The 17,659-nt window shown below is 40.0% G+C and overlaps 1 protein-coding gene across 5 annotated transcripts in view; it reads right to left on the reverse strand.

The window, feature by feature from the left end:
• Positions 1 to 388: 388 nt before the first annotated feature.
• Positions 389 to 17,659, reverse strand: part of NISCH (nischarin) — a 61,250-nt gene continuing 43,979 nt past the window's right edge. For 2 of the 5 annotated variants that reach the window (XM_054033599.1, XM_054033597.1), the window contains one exon: positions 16,190 to 16,318. In XM_054033599.1, the coding sequence (XP_053889574.1) occupies positions 16,286 to 16,318 (33 nt within the window). In that variant the 3' untranslated portion in view covers positions 16,190 to 16,285. Of the gene's footprint in view, positions 1,786 to 3,233; positions 3,396 to 5,808; positions 5,938 to 7,403; positions 7,558 to 9,326; positions 9,502 to 10,011; positions 11,344 to 11,930; positions 11,987 to 13,381; positions 13,504 to 15,107; positions 16,319 to 17,659 lie in introns of those variants that run through there. The other 3 variants (XM_054033594.1, XM_054033598.1, XM_054033596.1) reach the window with 3 other exon arrangements.

A 17,659-nucleotide genomic window follows, 5' to 3' on the forward strand; every position in this document is an offset into this window, starting at 1 on the left:
CCTTAGAATGTTGAGCCACATGTACACAACATCAACATATAGCAACATGTGCGTATATAATACAAAATATTCCAAAACAAAATTCTCCCCCTGCCTTTAGATAGATGCTAGTAAAATTAAGGCCCTACAGGAAGGCGCTCAGATACTACAGTGATGAGCGGGGTATAAGAATGTATACAAAACAACCTTCTATAAATCAGAAGCACTTACTTACAATCATCACCAGAACAAGTATTTATACTTTTAGCGTTAGGGACAGAGACTCAGTTGATCTAAACAGGCATAAGCTCTATAGCAGTCACTGCAGCTACGCTGCTTTACACAATCTTGCAAATGCTTGAAAGAATCAGTGTGAATAAAGATATATAGAAAACAAGTCAGGTAAACAAACTGTCAAATTTCACTTTATTTGTATTGAGAAAGTAGGCAACAAACAACACTTGGTACTCGGAGGTGCAAATTCACCATTATTTGCTGGCAAAATGTTAGTATATCAATGCTGGGCACTCATTTCTATGACGGTAGCAAACTGATTTAATAATTTTACAAATCTATAACAAAAGACTGCCATGGAACTATAATTTCAGATGAAAATATAACATTTAGTTGTGGTTTCTCCAGGTGACTTTTGCCACTAGCTTCATGATTAGCAGCAAACAATTAAATCTGACCTCAAAAAGACAAAATGTAAAAGTGTTTGTCGTCATTAAATAATAAGTGTTAGCAGCATACCCAATAAAATACATCTTGTACAAATACCATTGCACTTTTAACATGTCACAAGCATTTTTCTTACCATTATTTACATAGTATAGTTTGTATAGAACAGCTAGACTGATATATATTGAAAAACAGTGGAAATGTTAATAGCCCTAGACAACGTCTAGTGTTGACTCCTTTTGTTCCATACAGTTTCCCAGGATGCTTCATGAAAATCGTGTACGTATACCATTGCATAAAAATAGAATTTACAAAAAGCTTAATTCCCAGTTAACACTTCGGAAGCTTATACTGTAATTGTTCACTGCACAAGGGAACCATAATGACAATAGAGTCGAGCATCAGCCTCTGATTAAGTTTTCAGATAATACCAGAAGTCCTGCTTATTCAAATACTGTGCTTTATTTCACATTCCAATCACTTAGCTGTGCGACAATTACCCAGTGAGTTCCAAAGGCAGCTCCCGACCACACAAGATCTCCCACTGTCTTGCAAGCAGTGATATTAGTTTCTCACGGCTTTCTGCACTTGGGATAAAGATGTACCACTGGATCTCTCCATTCCCACTGCCCTTATGTTTAGCATTTAACTTTGGGGCACTGAAAGTATCTCCAAAATGATCCAGTGTTAGGTTCTGCATGAGATCTTGGTTCTGAACGTCATCAAACACAAACGTGAGGGCCTGTGGATATGTCTGGTAGCCCATAAGCACTCTGTCTAAATCACGGATTCGTCTTCCATCTATGAGTTGATACTTGTCTTTCTTTGGTGGTTCCTTTGCAAATTCAGGTAGCGGGTAACTGATATAATCCTCATTGAAAAGGAACAAATCAGAACTGGTTAAAATGAGTGTTTTAGGCTGAAGTGAACTATTGGCTTGAGCAGTTTCTTCTGTATGATTCACTTGAAATGCCAACACATACAGAAGGATATTTAGAGACTGGAGGTTAGCCAAACTGTACATCTTTTCTGCCACTAGAAAAGCAAGGTCCCCAATTTCCTCTTCATTGGGATATATAAACTTTACTCTACTAGAGTGAATCAGTTCATAATTCTCCATTTTTCCTGCAAACACAAATATGCATGAATTTTACTTTACACTCAGTATTACACAATGCTTCCCTGATGCATGTGGCTAAACATTAGATCCTTTGACACAGTTTGTTGCAGCTGGAACAACTCAAGTTTAGCCATTATTTATGCACAGTTTTTATTTGTATAAAATATGTGAATAATTTATTTGGATTGCATGTCCTTACTGGATTTCTCATCTGCCTCTTTCATCAACAACCATTTTCAGCTCCAATTAAAGTATCTTTATTAGTGGTGATGACGTAAGAGGCAGAAAAAAATAGCTGGATTCTCAGATCACAGATAGTATTTGTCTTGCTAGTAGTTGGCGAGACAAATCAACTTTTGAGTTCTAAACGGATTGAATCCAGTACGGAATCATTGAGAACACAAATATGAAATGCCTTATCATCGCTATAGCAGATGAAAAGACATCTTTAAATGGTCCCTCTGAAAAGAACTTTCTCACAAGTTGTGTGTTACGTCTAATATCGCATCATGATGTGCACACTGCTCCCTAAGGAGCAAGCTCCTGCAGTAGGAGGAGGATTCACTGCTTCTGGTCTACCATAAATATCTGTAAATAAAATGTTTTAGGCCAGACTTAAGCAATGATTTCCTTAAAAGCTTTCTTAAAATAATCACAAGCACCAACAAAAAATTTAGCTTTATTCAGAGAACCGTCTGCTAAGTTTAGAAATCTAGCCAAAAGCAGAGTTATCACTGCGCATTTTAATGGCTGAAGGTACGAATTTAACACATTTTAAAAATCCCTTAAATCTTATCTAATCTGTCATTGTTACTGGTCCATGAATGCACAACCTTTAGAGACCAAAATAGTCCCTCTTCTGCATAAGTTAAGTGACTGTTCCTTAAAGAGCTATAAGTTACAAGTCTAACCTATAAATACGAGCTACAGCTGTACATGGCCCAAAAGATTATGTAAGGGATGTAATTTACTGGATTCTATAAAAGGAGAATTATATTATCATATTGTCTCCCCCTGTGCAAATGTATTAGAAATTAAACATTTCTGTTCAGACAGGAAAGTCTAGGATAAACTCACACAGGACTTCAAGTGGAAGTGGAACTGAGTTAATAGGAAGCAAACAATCAATACATAAAATCTTTCACTTTTGGATTTTTAAAAAATACACATTACACAGTATTTGATATATACTAGAAGAGGGCTTCATCCTCCCTGATTGAACTAACCTCGTTATCTCTAGACTGATTCTTGCCTGCATATTTATACCTGCCTCTGGAAATTTCCACCACATGTGTCTGACAAAGTGGGTATTCACCCACGAAAGCTTATGCTCCAATACTTCTGTTAGTCTATAAGGTGCCACAGGACTGTCGCTTTTTACAGATCCAGATTAACACAGCTACCCCTCTAGTATATGATATACTAACTTAAGAGCGTAGAATGGACCATTTACCTGTATTTTTATTCCCAAATTCAGAGTAGAAGTCCTTATCTACTGGTTCTGGTGAAGGTGTGCGTGCCAGCAATGACAGCACTGCCATGAGGTGCTGTATAAAGGCATGAGTACTGTAACTGTCTCTGGTTAGGCAGGTTACTATATGATCTGCAGAATGTCCTGGAGAAGACAGAATATAAGCCAGTTACATATCTATTTGTAGCTTTACTACAACTTCAGCAGATGTTCATTCACCACCATAGAATATTTCCTGTAGTGACGGATTTGAGATGTCTTTATTTGGTTAACTAGTTAGAACTGATCCTCTGATCAAAAGATAAGGGATCCTCCCAGACCTATTGAAAGATTAGAGCATGCACTTTCATAAGGTACTTTATTTTGGAACACTGGATGTGAACATTTCTGAATGTAGACATTTAACTCCATGATTGTTCATTACTTTGAAAATTTACCTTCAAAAGAAAACTTAAATTTCTGAAAATATCTTAATTACTGATGTTAAAAGTGAACTAAGTTAAAAGAAAAACTCCCTGCTTTTCCAGTTTAATTTGTGCACTTACACTTTGATTAAGGTCACCTACAGCATCACCTTTTTATGGTCAGTTTCCTCATTAGGATCTTTGCCACAGCAGAGAGGACATAAGAATGGACATACTGGGTCAGACCAATGGTCCATCTAGCCCAGTATCCTGTCTACCGATAGCAGCCAATGCCAGGTGCTTCAGAGGAAATGAACAAACAGGGCAATTACTGAGTGATCAATGCCATCATTTAGTCCAGCATCTGGTAGTTAGAGGCAAGTTGTAATACTTGAACTTGTATATTAAACTCACTAGATTTCAAGGTGACAGAATCCCTTTAAAAAAAGTATAAGGACTAGGTTTCAGTCTTAAAGTCTCCCATAAATTTTGCAGTACAAATTATACCTTCAATCGCAATCTTCACATGACAGGGAAAGCTAAGAAAAGAGTTGACAGCTGTATCCCTAACTTTGGATTTCTTTCTTTTGTTGGGTCTCAGGTCCACAACATGAAATTTATTTTTTATATTTTAATTAAATATCTGACCTTACTGATGAAAAGTGCCATATAAGACAGATATTATTATTCTCTGATGGGGTTTGTTTTTAAGAGAGCTAAGCTAGTTATTATATTATGTTCCCAAAAAGAGCAGGGGTAAAATTTTCAAAAGCTCCTAGGCTACTAAGTCACTTGAATCCCTTTGACTTTCATTGAGATTTGGCCATCTAAGTACCTATGTCACTTTTCAAAATGGGACAGGTGCTTTTGCAAATGTTACCTTAGGCCAGCTAGAAGTTTAGTGTCTACTTTTGCTGGAAGTCTCTGTTGGCATCACATCACTGAGACATGAAAATAGGACATACCATGCAATTTTAAAAATTGGTTAGAAGGATGGAATAGAGGCTTCAAGGCATAAACATTTACAATAATTTCTGGAAGCCAAAAGAAAAATTATAATGGGAAATGACATTTAATGAGTGACTAGGATAAATTCACATTAAAAATGGAAGGTGCTACAAATCTTAAGAATGAAAGACTAGGGAAGAATAGTTTATATTTCCCTTATTTAACGAGCCCTATGTATCTGGGAAGCATGTTCAAGCAAACTGGCAGAATGGTCTCTTGGCAAGAGACACTAACTCTGATAACTGAGTAAGACTCAGGGGATGTTTGCATCTATTTCAAAATATGCTGGGAAATCTCAATTTGTGTGCAACTAGATTAAAGAACCGGATGAGCTCTACTCAGCAAACCTGCCAAATAAACCATTAAAACATAACTTACTTATTCAGTGTTTAGAGTTCATTACTATCTCCATTTCTGCCCATTCAAGTCTTGAGGCAATAGCCAAATATCATCATTAAACCATCATAAAATCATTTTCTGCTTTTTGCTTGAATGAAGCTACAGCCACAGATTCAATAAGCACCATCATTTTGTAGTAGTTCATGGTTATCTGCCTACACATCTTAAGTGCAGAGGCACTAGTGGTGAAACACTTCCACTAATGCATCACAACAAGACTACAAGTTTCCAAGTTTCAACCCACTATGCACACAAATCAAGAAAAACATACTCAACATGCAGAGCACACCATTTTCATTCACTGATCACTTAATCCTTTGAGTGCACTATGCTGTACACATGTATACTTTAAATTCAAATCTTTATCAAAGTGCAAAAAGATATGAAACATTCAATTGGAAAATGTTCACTCCTGCTTTCCTTGAATGTTTTACACATGGCTGAAGTGAATATTTTCCCCACATTTTATTTCACTTTAGGTGAGGAAAGTGTAAAATTTCACACCCCAAAATTAGTATTTGGGCAACATAAGCCACTGGAAGTGGACAGTCTTTTCAGCCACACTTATTTATATAGTGGCACCAGTGTGACATCATAAATGTTAACATATTGGAAATGTGTTAATTATAAAAAAACAGCAGGATAACATGGTGCTCCGTATCAAGAGTGAAGTGAAGACAGGGATGAAATCAAGATGACAGTAGTATCTGTAACTAGAAAAATCTACAGCATAAAATGTTACTCACCAGTAATTCGAAAATATTGATCAAAAAGTCCAACATTCACTGATTGCAGATCGTTAAGTTTTAGCACAAAGCAGCAGGAGAGGTGGAAAGAGCTATTTTCACAATCTGAGTTTTCTTGGTTCCAAAAGTCTAATGAATGAAGAATATAGTATGATAAAGAGCAAGTCACAAAAAGGAAGCATGATAAGTTTAGACTACAAACATGATAATTACATTCAGATCTTAGAGTGATCTTTATTAAAAAATTAATTATAAATTTCTCCACTTTTGTGCTTGAAACAAACCCTTGAAAAGCATTTTTCTTTAATGATTACTCATTTAATATTGGAAGCTTTCTTTATGCAGATATATTCCAGAAACTCAGAAAGGAGAGATGATACTGCATTCAGTGAAAAATTTCCCCCATCACCATCTATGAGGATGATAGAACTTGCCTTCAAACTTTCTTAGAGTTCAAAGTATATCACAAAGGCACAGGACCACTAAACACATGGACACAGGCTGCACTCAAAGGCAGAGACTAGTCCTAAGATACCACACTTTATGAATGGTAGCTAATAGCTTTTTTGGGGCAAACTACAGCTCTGAACCTCATCTCTGGTAATAAACCTGAAATAAGAATCTGGCCTAAAATGCACATGCCAGGTGAACAGAGGAATGTTAAGAGGAAAGAGGTTTATGAAGAAGTCTTATTCTTACCCAAACCAGAAGAAACCCATCCACCACACGTGCCACTGATCTACACTGAGCCACATTACCTTCATGCTGGGAAATCTCTACTTGTGCGCAACTAGATTAAAGAGCTGGATGATCTCTACTCAGCAACCATGCCAGATAAGCCATTAAAACATAACCTACTCATATTCAGTGTTTAGAGTTCGTTACTTTCTCCAGTTCTGCAAATTCTTTGGCGGAACATGTACTTTGCCTTCTGAAGATGAGCACATTCAAGGAATGAATTATACATATCAAAATAAAATTAGACAACCTCAATCTAAAAATATGAAGCCTCACTCCTGAGAAGACCATCATGTGGTAAACAGCTAGTGCGGACTGGGAGAACCATTATCAAAAGCAATTGAGGTGTTTTGCTCCTCGAACGGGCAAATATCGCTGAGAGCATGTCACATTCTCAGGGCCACACTTTGCCCATGAACCACATGCAACTCCCACTGACAAGTAGGCAATAAGTTACTCACATGACAGAGGGGCATAATACAACCCTTAGGCTTGTCGCACATTACTGCTGGCAATGGAATGGCATTTCAATTGCGCAGAAGATGGTGGGGACTGCTAAGTAACATCAGAAAGACGCATGCACAGACGTCATGGAGAAGGGGCTATTTGAGGTGCAGTGCTGGATGAAGACCCAAAACCCTTATTGCAAGGTAAAGCCCCAGGCACGCATGCATGATGCAAAGGGCAAGCGTGGAAAAACCCATGATGGGATGTTTAGAGTCCCTTGGCTGCAAAAATAAGAGTGCTAATCAAAATCACCTTGAATATAAAGGAAGAAGAGTGTGACGATAGAGGCTCACTTACCGATTAACCCTGCGACTTTATTAGAGATTCAAAATTAACCCTTTTTGTCTTACCCAACTGATGCTCATTAGTATGAGTTACAGAATCATCCAACAGAAAGTAAATAGCTTTTGTTGAGAGCATCACACAAGCTGTCACTTCCGTGTCAGGAGTTTTATAAAATAAAACAGAAGACCACATAAAATGTCTCAGCTCTTCGTTTTCCACCTGCAAGACAAATTATGTTGCTTAATTTTGCACATCTTCACCTCTGACTTGCTAGAAGCAGCTTTTGGGAACTTTTCCCGGCAAACCAATGCAAAACTAACGTATGAACACAAAAGTGTGATAATGTTTTACCCAAAGTTGCTGAGTGCAGCTGTATCGGAAGAATTGTCCGTGAAACTGTTCTAGTGTGCATGAGATTCAGAATGGGTGAGAGGAAGTTTTTGTTATGGTCTAGCCTACCACACTGTTCGTTTCACAGAGTTGACGAGGAACTATTAAAAAAATCTAAACCCAGCAAACCTGGCAGAGTTATGCCCACAAAATCTAGTTAAGGAGCTTCTGTAAGTAAATGTAAAGTTCACAATGCCTGTCATATCTCAAAGAGCAACACAAACCTTCAAATACTGCTGAGGAGATAAGTTTCAAACAGCTTTATGAAAAAAGGAGGAAGCATGACTAGCAATTACCTCAGACAGACATTATACTGGGAAGTAGAATTAGAATGCATTTTACTATATTAACTTACTGGCATAGTTTCTTAGATGTTATGCCCAGAACACTTGATATCTGTTGAAACTACGCTAATGATTTTTCCAAATTCAGTAAAACCAAATTGAGTTCACAAATCCTTTATCCAACATTTGCCACAATGTTGCTGTTTCAATTTCCTAAATCAGGGTTTCTGGCCCCCCCTTTGAAAATATTTCAGGTTGTGATGATTCCCCTGCCCCAAAGTGATAGCAAATTATTGTACATACTCATAGGAGCACACTTATGGTATTGCCACCCTTACTTCTGTGCTGCTGCTGCATCTCCCTTCCCCCTTCAGCTCCCTCTTCAATATTTTTGTGATCTTGCAACCTCCCTACAATAGCCTTGTGACCCCCTTTTGGGTCGGGACCCACAGTCTGAGAAACACTGTTCTAAACCATTATTTTAACAGCTCCTAATTTGATCTGATTCCATAAAAAGTCTACAGGTTCTAAACTAAATCCACTGTCGAAGACTTATGAACTGCAGAATTGAGTATCATGTAGACTGAGTAAGTTCTACTGAAAGTCTGGTTAACTGCAGTTTAAATAATTATGAAAAAAATTCTTTGGTGTTCACTGCAAGTTTGAATAGCTTTTCAACTGACATTTTCATTCTGATTATAGGGAATTTTCTTTCAAACTACAGCAAAATGACTTAAGAGTTGTATTTTCAAGCTGGACATCCAACCTATTAACATCCCAACTAATATTCACTTGGGTATCAAATATTGGATTTATTAACTCAGAGAGAGCCAGTCTTTTTGGAATTGCAATAGCTATACCTATGTAATTCTGTATTTATACACAAGCATCACCTAAGAAGCCCTAAGAGATTCTTCCAGTGAAATCTGAATGGCACGCAACTAAATTCCCTCAAAGCCCATCCTACCAATTGTTTGTAACTTTAACTCTTACTGAAAAAAAGAGCTGCATCCTTGGAGAAACACTGTTTCCAAGACAAATATGACATTAATTTAGGTACTGATCCTGCACTGAGCACCTTACGGCCAGACCCGGAGCTTTGTAGGGTCCCAACAACTTCTGTGAGACTCAGGATAGGGGCTCACTCAATTGGAAGCAGTTACAGGGTTGGGGTCTTGATTAGTAACATCCAGATTTAGGAGTATCTATTACATTCTGGGTTTAAGTTTGAACAAGAAAGGTTTTTAAATACATTTCTAGTTTTAAAAGGTTGATGGCAGGCTGCATAAAGTGTCCCTAATTTGCGCGCAATACCTCAGCAACGCTGTTATGGAAAAACTCCACAATCGCATTTCCTTTTAGCCCAGCCACATACTGAAGAGATGAAGAGATTGGAAGATAAGCTGGAATTTGGTTATCTTCCGTAATTTTCTGCATCAGAAATTCAGATGGATATAAAGATGATAGCGTCAAACAAGGCTTGCAAAAGCTAGGAGGTAGAAGAGACCAAGAAACATCACGTCAGAATGCACACTCAAAAACTGTAACTAACAAGTAGAGATGCAGAGTTTTTTCCCCACATAAGCAACATTCATACTTTAAAGTCCACTCAGTAGTTCATAACAGAGATTTGTGGGCTTAGTAGCAGCATACTATATCTTGTCTCAATGAAGTTCCTGTTCACTACGTAAATTATTTTACTTTAACACCTCTGTCGTTTGCTTTCCTTCTACTAGGTTGCAGGCAAAATGCAAAGCTTCCTTTCACAATAGCATACAATAGGTTGTAAACAAAGCTGAGCAGCAGGTATAAATGGTCAACTGATATTGTATAACCCTGTATCCAGAGTGAAAGGAAAGTCGCTACAAGTACTAGGGACCTGATTCTCATACACCCAGGTCCTGCTGCACTGTTAAACGTAAGTTTCCAGTAACATTGTGCTGGTTAGGCAACGTTAATTTCAATGCTGCACCTTATGTATTTTAAGAGAGTCAATTACCCTGCTGTCTGGCCGTGTCTGTTTTTTGAATCCAAGAGGTGATTTTTTACTGATTCCAAACTGTTGGAAGCTTTCAAAATAACTATAGTTTTAACGTCCTGCAGAAGTGTCCTCAAAAGACTGTAGATTCTTAGAAAATGGAATTTTTCATGAGGTAGAACAAATACTGCTGTAACAAATTTGTGTCCAATGAGTAACTCTAGCACATGTCCATCTGAAAATGACCCTTTCTGCTGGATGGGATGATTGGTCGGATGCAACACAACAGAAGCCAGTGGAATCCTGCTCAGCTTGAATACATTTCTTGCATCTTCTGAGTCTATACATTTAGCTGGCATTACATTAAAATCAACCTTTACTATGTGCAAATGCTGGGGTGTCAGAAATATCCAACAAGGATGGAATGCATAGTGACTCTGTTCAGCAGATTTATACAATGTGGAATAAAGTGCAGAACACAAGGCATGGTCAGACCATGCTCTGTTATCATCCACTGATTCTGGTAGACGCAAGGCTTTCTGAACATCAGTTTTATGACTGTAAACAAGGTAAGTTGGGAAGCAACCTTTTATCTCCATGCCATCTGGTGAAATGTGATAAAATCCCATCAGTTGGTAGACAAATTCTTGCAAGCTTGCTTTGCCACAGTACAACGTGGAACTTGAAAACAGGGATGTGCACCTTTGAGAGCAGCATGTTTGTAAACAGGAATAGAAGTCCTGAAGATTTTGGGAGTCCGAAACGACAAACAGGCAGCTGTCATTATTTCTCACCTTGAGGGTTAAACATATTTCTGGCATGAGAAAGCCAAACTCTGTAAGATCTGTATATGGAAAGCACAGTGCTAGTTTCAAGGCAGCTGGGATATGTTGGCAGTTGCCTTTTGAATCTTGATGAGGAATCTCAAACACAGCTACTACACTATCAGTCAAAACCAAACAAGAGGCAAACTGCCTGGCTCCTCCTCCTTTATGAACCTGAATAGAAAAACTCCAGAGAACTTTGACTATGTCTATGCCCTCTGCTCTTGTGCTGTCTGGAGCTGGTGGGGCAATATCTGAAGTAGCACTGAACTCGAAAGTCCGGTCTCCAAGTCCCATTTCAAAATAGCCATCTTCATTATCCGTGACACTGGAATCATTCACAGGGCTCCCTTTGTTTTCTATTTCAGTAGAGGAAGGGGGTGATCTCTGCAAAGCCTGTGCTATCAAGGTGGAGAGGTGCTGGATAAAATCCTGGTTGGTGGCAGTGTATGACATACAGGTAAAAGGCAAGATGATGGTGTTACAAGGGTCAGGCAATGCACCATGTTCTTCATCTGAATGGTCCAAACTTCAGAAACAGAAAAAACAACAGTAAGTGTAAGGTTGAGTTTAAGAGGAGTCATATCTATCCAAGACCTTTTCTACTGTGTATCAAGACATTGATTTTCAAGCCTATACAATCACTTCAAGAGAAAGTGTATCAAAGTGTAGTTTGTACAGAATCTGTGTTCTTCAGCCACCAATTTTAAACACAAGACTGGTGTAACTTAACCCTTAGAGCACTGACAAGTACACAGAGGAACTCAAGTGTTCACTTATCTTCTCCTCCTCATCCCTAATAAATTTAATCATCACACATGTAATGATAGTTTAATCAGTATTAAAGCAGGATGGCACCTTGTCATTTGACCACTCCACTATACAGCCACTGAGGCAGTTGTGGACTTTCAAATACATCCCACAGTTCAAAAGAGAACTTTGATGAAATTTCATGAAGAAATTTTCAAGCTGAGAAAAATAGGGCCAGAGTTCCAGAAACGGGAACATGCTCTGCTTTAAAGGCCAGGACTGTGTCCAGAGACACACACAGTGTCCAGAGACATTAGCCAACTATTATAAGCAGATTTATATTAGAAGTTAGTCATTTTATCTCACCAAATGTGATGACCTCTTCCATATTCTTTTGATAAGTCCAACAGAGAAGTAGGCACCTAAGGAGAAGAAAGGAAGGTCAGGGAGCTGCCATGTTGCATTTAACGAACAGAAGTGTCATACGAACTTCAGTAAACATGGGTTTAGTCATAGAATAATATTAATCAACATAGGATTCTTAAACGGTTTACAGTCTGTCAGATCAACAAGTGGTTGAATCCAAAGGTCTGGCTGGTATGCCTCTTGCACTACTTGGTAATTAATTTTCACTTAAAGGACCTCAGAGGACCTTAAAATATTTTGCCAACATTACTTCAGCAGCCTGAACACCTCATGAGGTAGGCAGAAATAGGTTCTATTCCTGGTTCAATTTCCTCACCTGTAAAATGGTTATTTACCTACCTCACTGGGTTGTTTTGAGACTGCGTATGAAAAACAGTTTGAGATCTTTGGATGAAGGATGCTATGCCATGCAAAACTTTACTGCAGATGGGTAAAGGGAGGCAGAGAGAGATAAAGTGACTTGTTGAAGATTACTCTAAGCCAGTGGCAAATCAAAGGCGCCAGCTGACTCAGCCCCCTACTCAGGAATGCACCCAACATTGCTTAACAAATGCAAGTAGCGGTACAGGAGCCATCAAGATCCTGGAGACTGGATGGGGAAAACTGAAGCCACCCTGATTTTCCCTATCAGCACAAAAGAGAAACTTTTACCACCCAGCAGCAAGAGGATAGCTATCCCCCCCACCATCCATCCTACCTTCAAGCAACCAGACAGAAGCGGCAGAGAGAGAAAGAGAGAGAGAAAGCCCCACCCTCCAATCTTAGCAGCTAGGTGGATGTTAGTGATGGTGATGTAATACTGACATTATGTCAATATGTCATGGCACTGAACTGCAACATCACAATGCAAGTATGTGAAGCAAGCTCAGGACACTACACTCCTGTTCTCTGCAACTCCATACACTACTTGAGTGGTTCTAAAATATTAGAAGGTGGACCAAGCTCTCTAGCACTACAGAAGAGTTACGTTCAGTTCAGGTGGGAGAAAACTCCTGAAAGTCAGTATTAAGTGTCCACGGGACTGAAAGTTGTCAGTTATGTAAATTAGGTCTTTAGTTCTTAGTCCATTAGAGCGGGACAGGTAGTGGCTTTGCCTTTAGCCCTCAGATATCTTGCTTAAAAGTTGAAAACTGATTTTATACCCAATTTATTATAAAAGTTCAGAGTAAAATATTTAGTTTCAGTATTTTACAAACTGAAACCTCTTAATCGATAAGTAATTTGGGACTAACTCTTCTTTGCCCCATTACAACAGATCACATAGTATAGAAATAATCAGATTAACAGGAAAATTCTGCTGTGGATTATTTTAACAAGAGTTTTTGCTCCAGGAAAAACAAATTAAAAACAATTTTTAAACAGAAGAGACATGGGAAGAGAATTGCAGTTACCTGATTTCTGTATCTAGAGTCTAGTATTTCAGAGCATCTCTGGGTAACTGTATGGTCTGTAGGAGTCGAACTACTGGATGGCGATAAACTGCTGGCTAGGGCTGTTTTTCTGCAAACTATTTCTAGAACAAATACAAATAGCTCTTAAAGAATGTTAAAACAAAACCAAAACACATTATTTAACTGCAACTGTATGACAAGTATTCTTAAAATATCTAAGCAAAACTTGACAAGCGGTCATTAATACAGTAGAGGATAGTTTCATACAATAGATGTATCAATCAAAGGAAATCCGTTTATATGGTGAATTTAAGTCTTACTATGACGGTATCAGTAGCTGCATTGAGATCTGCACTTAGCCCTGGTCTACACTATGAGTTTAGGTCGAATTTAACAGCGTCAGATTGATTTAACCCTGCACCCGTCCACACGACGAAGCCATTTTTGTTGACTTAAAGGGCTCTTAAAATTGAGTTCTGTACTCCTCCCCGACGAGGGGATTAGCGCTGAAATCGACATCGCTGGGTCGAATTTGGGGTAGTGTGGATGCAATTCGACAGTATTGGCCTCTGGGAGCTATCCCAGAGTGCTCCATTGCGATCGCTCTGGACAGCACTCTCAACTCAGATGCACTGGCCAGGTAGACAGGAAAAGGCCCAGGAACTTTTGAATTTCATTTTCTGTTTGGCCAGCATGGCGAGCTGATCAGCACAGGTGACCATGGAGTCCCAGAATTGCAAAGGAGCTCCAGCATGGACCGAACAGGAGGTAGTGGATCGGATCGCTGTATGGGGAGAAGAATCTGTGCAGCAGGCAAGCGGAGAATCCCTTCTCCCCAGCAGCCAGGAACTGTTCATCACCCTGGGGCCAATACCCTCCCAAAGTGGGCTCCCAATCCAGGAAGCCGGAGAAGGCACCTCTAGTGAGTGTACCTTTGTAAATATAATACAGGGTTTAAAAGCGTGTTTAATGTTTAATTTGCCCTGAAGATTTGGGATGCATTCGCGGCCAGTATAGCTACTGGAAAAGTCTGTTAACGTGTCTGGGGATGGAGCGGAAATCCTCCAGGAACATCTCCATGAAGGTCTCTTGGAGGTACTCTAAAAGCCTTTGCCAAAGCGGTGGGTGGAGGCCCATTCATGCTGAGCTGTTCGTGTTTGGCTGAGAGGGATCTTCCCTGATACTAGCCACGCGGTGGGGGTGAAAGGGGTGGGGGTGAGGCACATGTGCTATGTAATGTGAATCGCTTGATTCAGTGTGAAATAGTCTTCCCCTTTGTTCTCCAAAATGTATCTTTTTAAATACTACTCTCCCTTTTTTTCCTCCCGCAGCTGCAAATGTTTCTACGCTCCTCCTATCATCTCCATCCCAGAGGCTAATAAGCCTAATGTGGGAGCAAACAGACATGCTCAGGCATCTGGTAGAGCTGCAGGAAAGGCAGCAGGAGCACAGACCACCGCTGCACCGCTTGCCCAAGTTCCATATCCTCACCCAGATGCCCAAGAAAGTGGGGAGAGGGACCTACGGGCACCCAGCCACTCCACCCCAGAGGATTGCCCAAACAACAGAAGGCTGGCATTCAATAAGTTTTGAACTGTAGTGTGGCACTGTCCTTCCTGCCTCCCCTCATCCACCACCCCACCCGGTGCTTCCCTCCTCACCCACCGCTCTTGGGCTACCCTGCGAGTTTTCCCCCTATTTGTGTGATGAATTAATAAAGAATGCATGATTTTGAAACAATAATGACTTTATTGCCTCTGAAAGCAGTGATCGAAGGGGGGAGATCGGTTAGCTTACAGGAAAGTAGAGTCAACCAAGGGGGCAGGTTTTCATCAAGGAGAAACAAACAGAACTGTCACACTGTAATCGGCCACCAGGCGATTTGCCTCAAACTCCCACCCCGCTATAAACGTCTCCCCCTTACTCTCTCAGATATTGTGGAGCACACAGCAAGCAGCAATAACAACGGGAATATTGGTTTCGCTGTGGTCTAACCTAGTCAGTAAACTGCGCCAGCAAGCTTTTAAATGTCCAAATGCACATTCTTACACCATTCTGCACTTGCTCAGCCTATAGTTGAACTGCTCCTTATTACTGTCCAGGGTGCCTCTGTACGGCTTCATGAGCCATGGCATTAAGGGGTAGGCTGGGTCCCCAAGGATAACTATAGGCATTTCAACATCCCCAACAGTAATTCAACTGTGAGGGCTGTTCTCATCTTGGTATTCTTGTGCTTCAGGGCAGGGGAAAGCAAGTCACAAAGTTCCATGAAAGTGCCCTTATGCACACCAAAGTTTCGCAGCCACTGGGAATCATCCCAGACCTGCAACACTATGAGGTCCAACCAGTCTGTGCTTGTTTCCCGGGCCCAGAATCGGCGTTGCATGGCATGAACCTGCCCCATTACCGCCATGATGTCCAAATTGCCAGGACCCGTGCTTTGATAGAAGTCTGTGTCCATGTCCTCATTACTATTGTGATCGTGCTGTCGTCACCTCCTCGCCTGCTTTTGCGGGCTCTGCACATACTGCAGGATAATGCACAAGGTGTTTACAACGCTCACAACAGCAGCGGTGAGCTGAGCAGGCTCCATGCTTGCCGTGGTATGGCGTCTGCAGGAGAGCAGAGTTGCAGCGGAAGCGGTGGATGATGACGGTTAGCACCGCGCACATTTCCTGATGAGGAACACACGTTACTGGGAGCCCATGACAGACAACATGGAGAAGTTCGTTATTAAGGAAAGAGGAGGAGAGCAGAGTTGCAGCGGAAGCGGTGGATGACGATGGGATGCCACGAGAATAGATATTTATAAAGAACGACGAGAGGACCTGCGAGGTGGATTCATGGCACCAGGAGAGCAGAGTTGCAGCGGAAGCGGTGGTTGGATGACGACGGTTAGCAGTCCTACTGCACTGTCTGCTGAAAGCAGTATGGCGTCTGCACAGAAAAAAGGCGTGAAATGATTGTCTGCCGTTGCTTTCACGGCGGGAGGGGCAACTAATGACATGTACCCAAAACTACCTGTGACAATGTTTTTGCCCCATCAGGCATTAGGCGCTCAACCCAGAATTCCAATGGGCGGCGGAGACTGCGGGAACTGTGGGATAGCTACCCACAGTGCAACGCTCTGAAAGTCAATGCTAGCCTCGGTACTATAGAAGCACTCTGCCGACTTAATGCGCTTAGTGGGGACACACACAATCGACTGTATAAACTCGCTTCCTAAAAAATCTACTTCTATAAATTCACCTAGTTTCGTAGTGTAGACATACCCTTAGAGAAGGACTTTCAAACAAATGATTGAATTTAGCCTCCACATTTGGTACAATAAACTCAGTAGTAATCTGAATAATGTATTTTAAATGTTTATTGGCTGGTAGAGCAATACTGAAAAATGCAGTGCTTCCTTTGCGATTTTCTCTCACAACTTTATGTTCTACTAGTTTACAGCTACCAAATCCCACCAAATCCAAACCCTTCACATACACACATACTCAGATAGCTCAAATGTGGCTGGTATCCAAAATACTAATCCTAAACTGTTATTTTACCTGATTCAGAATAGCTGATTTGAGTTACAGAAGGATTAGCTGTCCAAGTGTGTATTGCCTGAGTGTGTATAAGCAAGGGTTGTATGGGAAGCTCTCTGTAATATTAATAGTGTTTATTCACATGATATAGTGGATCAATTTTTCAATGCTACCAATGATAAGGATTGTTTTATATAAGCACTTCATATAAATACTTTTAATTAATGATTAGAAACGAGTGGACCATTTATTGATATTGTAATTCTTGATGTGAAGTATAGGACTTGCACAAAAGTTATGGATGCAACTTTCTAGATCGGCTTTAAAAGATCATAAAGTCAAATCAAATATTCTTTCCCAACTCAGATGAAAAAAGTTATTTCTTCAGGGGAAACACTGTTTTAACTATGTAGGGAACAAAAGTAGCTAAGAGGCCGCTAAAGCATTATTTCTGGTATATTGTTTCCTGTCTAGCTACTTACATCTCTCCCGTAAGCAATTTACTGTAACATTTAATGTGATTAATATATCATGGAAACAGATGTCTTGAAAGAGCAAAGAATACAGCTCATAAAAGCAATGTGTCAGGGACTGCAGTTCAGTTCTTGGTAGTAACAAGCTTAACAGTGAAACTGATAATTAGATTGCATAATTCAAAATTTCTAACTAGAATTCTTAAAATCAAGTGAGATTTTAAAAATCCCCTTTCAGGATGCCCAAATACTTACAATTATTAAGTCTTATAAAC

Source organism: Malaclemys terrapin, chromosome 7 (assembly GCF_027887155.1).
Source record: "Malaclemys terrapin pileata isolate rMalTer1 chromosome 7, rMalTer1.hap1, whole genome shotgun sequence".
NCBI lineage: Eukaryota > Metazoa > Chordata > Testudines > Emydidae > Malaclemys > Malaclemys terrapin.